This window comes from Plectropomus leopardus, unplaced genomic scaffold, assembly GCF_008729295.1.
Source record: "Plectropomus leopardus isolate mb unplaced genomic scaffold, YSFRI_Pleo_2.0 unplaced_scaffold12033, whole genome shotgun sequence".
Taxonomy (NCBI): Eukaryota; Metazoa; Chordata; class Actinopteri; order Perciformes; family Serranidae; genus Plectropomus; species Plectropomus leopardus.
In genome coordinates, this window is record NW_024612764.1 from 1 (window position 1) to 1356 (window position 1356).

At 52.4% G+C, this 1356-nt stretch overlaps 1 protein-coding gene across 1 annotated transcript; it reads right to left on the reverse strand.

Moving 5' to 3' along the window:
- Window positions 1-233: 233 nt before the first annotated feature.
- Window positions 234-1110, reverse strand: LOC121963659 (homeobox protein engrailed-1-like; the record flags this gene model as incomplete). Its single annotated transcript, XM_042513931.1, has 1 exon — window positions 234-1110. A coding segment is annotated over exon 1 (611 nt), but the record flags the coding sequence as incomplete, so codon positions are not given.
- Between the last annotated feature and the right edge of the window lie 246 nt (window positions 1111-1356).

Here is a 1356-nt window from a genome sequence, read left to right on the forward strand (position 1 = left end):
CAGCCTATTTCGGCAGACTTATTTGATATTAAGATGAAGTAAATATTTAAATGTTGGTTTTAAAGATGAATGATAATGTTAAATAATAGTAATAATAATAGTTTGTGGTCTCCAAAATTCTGAAACATTATTTGCTGCTTTACTTTCTTAGAACTATCCTGATTTGTTGAGGGGGAAACGGCTCCATATATAAATGTTTCCTGCTGCTTTGCATCAGAATAAAAATAGATAACAATTTCCGTGGTGTAATTAAAGCTGTGGAGCTGTTTTTTTTTCGTGAAACTCTGGTCTTACCAGATGAGGGCCTGTCCGAGTACCGGGTGCAGTAGACCCAGGCAGGCCACAGAAGCGGCTGGCTCTCCGGTGTGGGCGCCCCGGTACCATTGAGCACCACCAGCGAGGAGGACGTATTCTCCGCGGCCCCGCCGCCAGTCCTGTCCTCGGCTTTCACGCCGCCGCTCCCGGTGGAGGCAGGTGCGCCTCCTCCGCCGCCGCCGTTACTCTTTTTGGGACTCGCCAAAGAGGCGGAGGAGGCGGAAGACGAAGAGCTGTCACTGCTGCAGTTGGAGTCCTGGCACGGTGTCCCGGGAAGGCTCGGCCTGATGACCACCGGGTGGACGCGCTCCCGGCCGGAGGTGTGCGCCCTCTCCCGCGGGCCCAGACCGTGCTCCTTCTTACAGCCGAAGTCCGGCCGCAAAATGTTGTCAATGAAAAAGTTGGTGGTTCTGTGGGCCTGCTGGCCGACCTGCAGAGGCAGTATGGGCGGAGAGGGCAGGCTGGGAGACGGAGACACGCTCTCTCCCTCGCTGCTATCCGTGCTGTTCAGATCCCGCTGCTCCTCCATCGCGGCTGCTCTGAAGAACGTAGCTTCGGTTCTCTCAATCCACTGAGTGGGCCTGGCTTTGTATCCAATATATGAAAACAGGAGGCACTAAAACATAGTTATTTTCTTTCCGAAATATTGCTGGCTGCTGTGATTATTCGCAAACTGTGGACATCCTGCTTGCGTAAAGGCGCTCCTGCGCGTCATGGTCGGTGGCTTACTATAAGACCGGCTACGGTTGCAATTGCGCACTGCTCTCACACAACCAGAGCTTTTCACCGCTCTATGACAGTCGGATCTTCAAAGTCCTCACATCACATCACCATGCGGATATACACACACTCACACACACACTCTCACACACCAACCGGAGATACATGAATAACATCCAAAGCGCAGCGGGCCAATCACCGACTGGGACACTTTTGGACAAGGGGTGACGACGTCCAATAATGTCAGGCGTCTCTGAGCCAAAAGGGGAGCTGTGGAGCAGCGCGCAGACTTCACACAGAAACCAAACAAGAGATTATCAC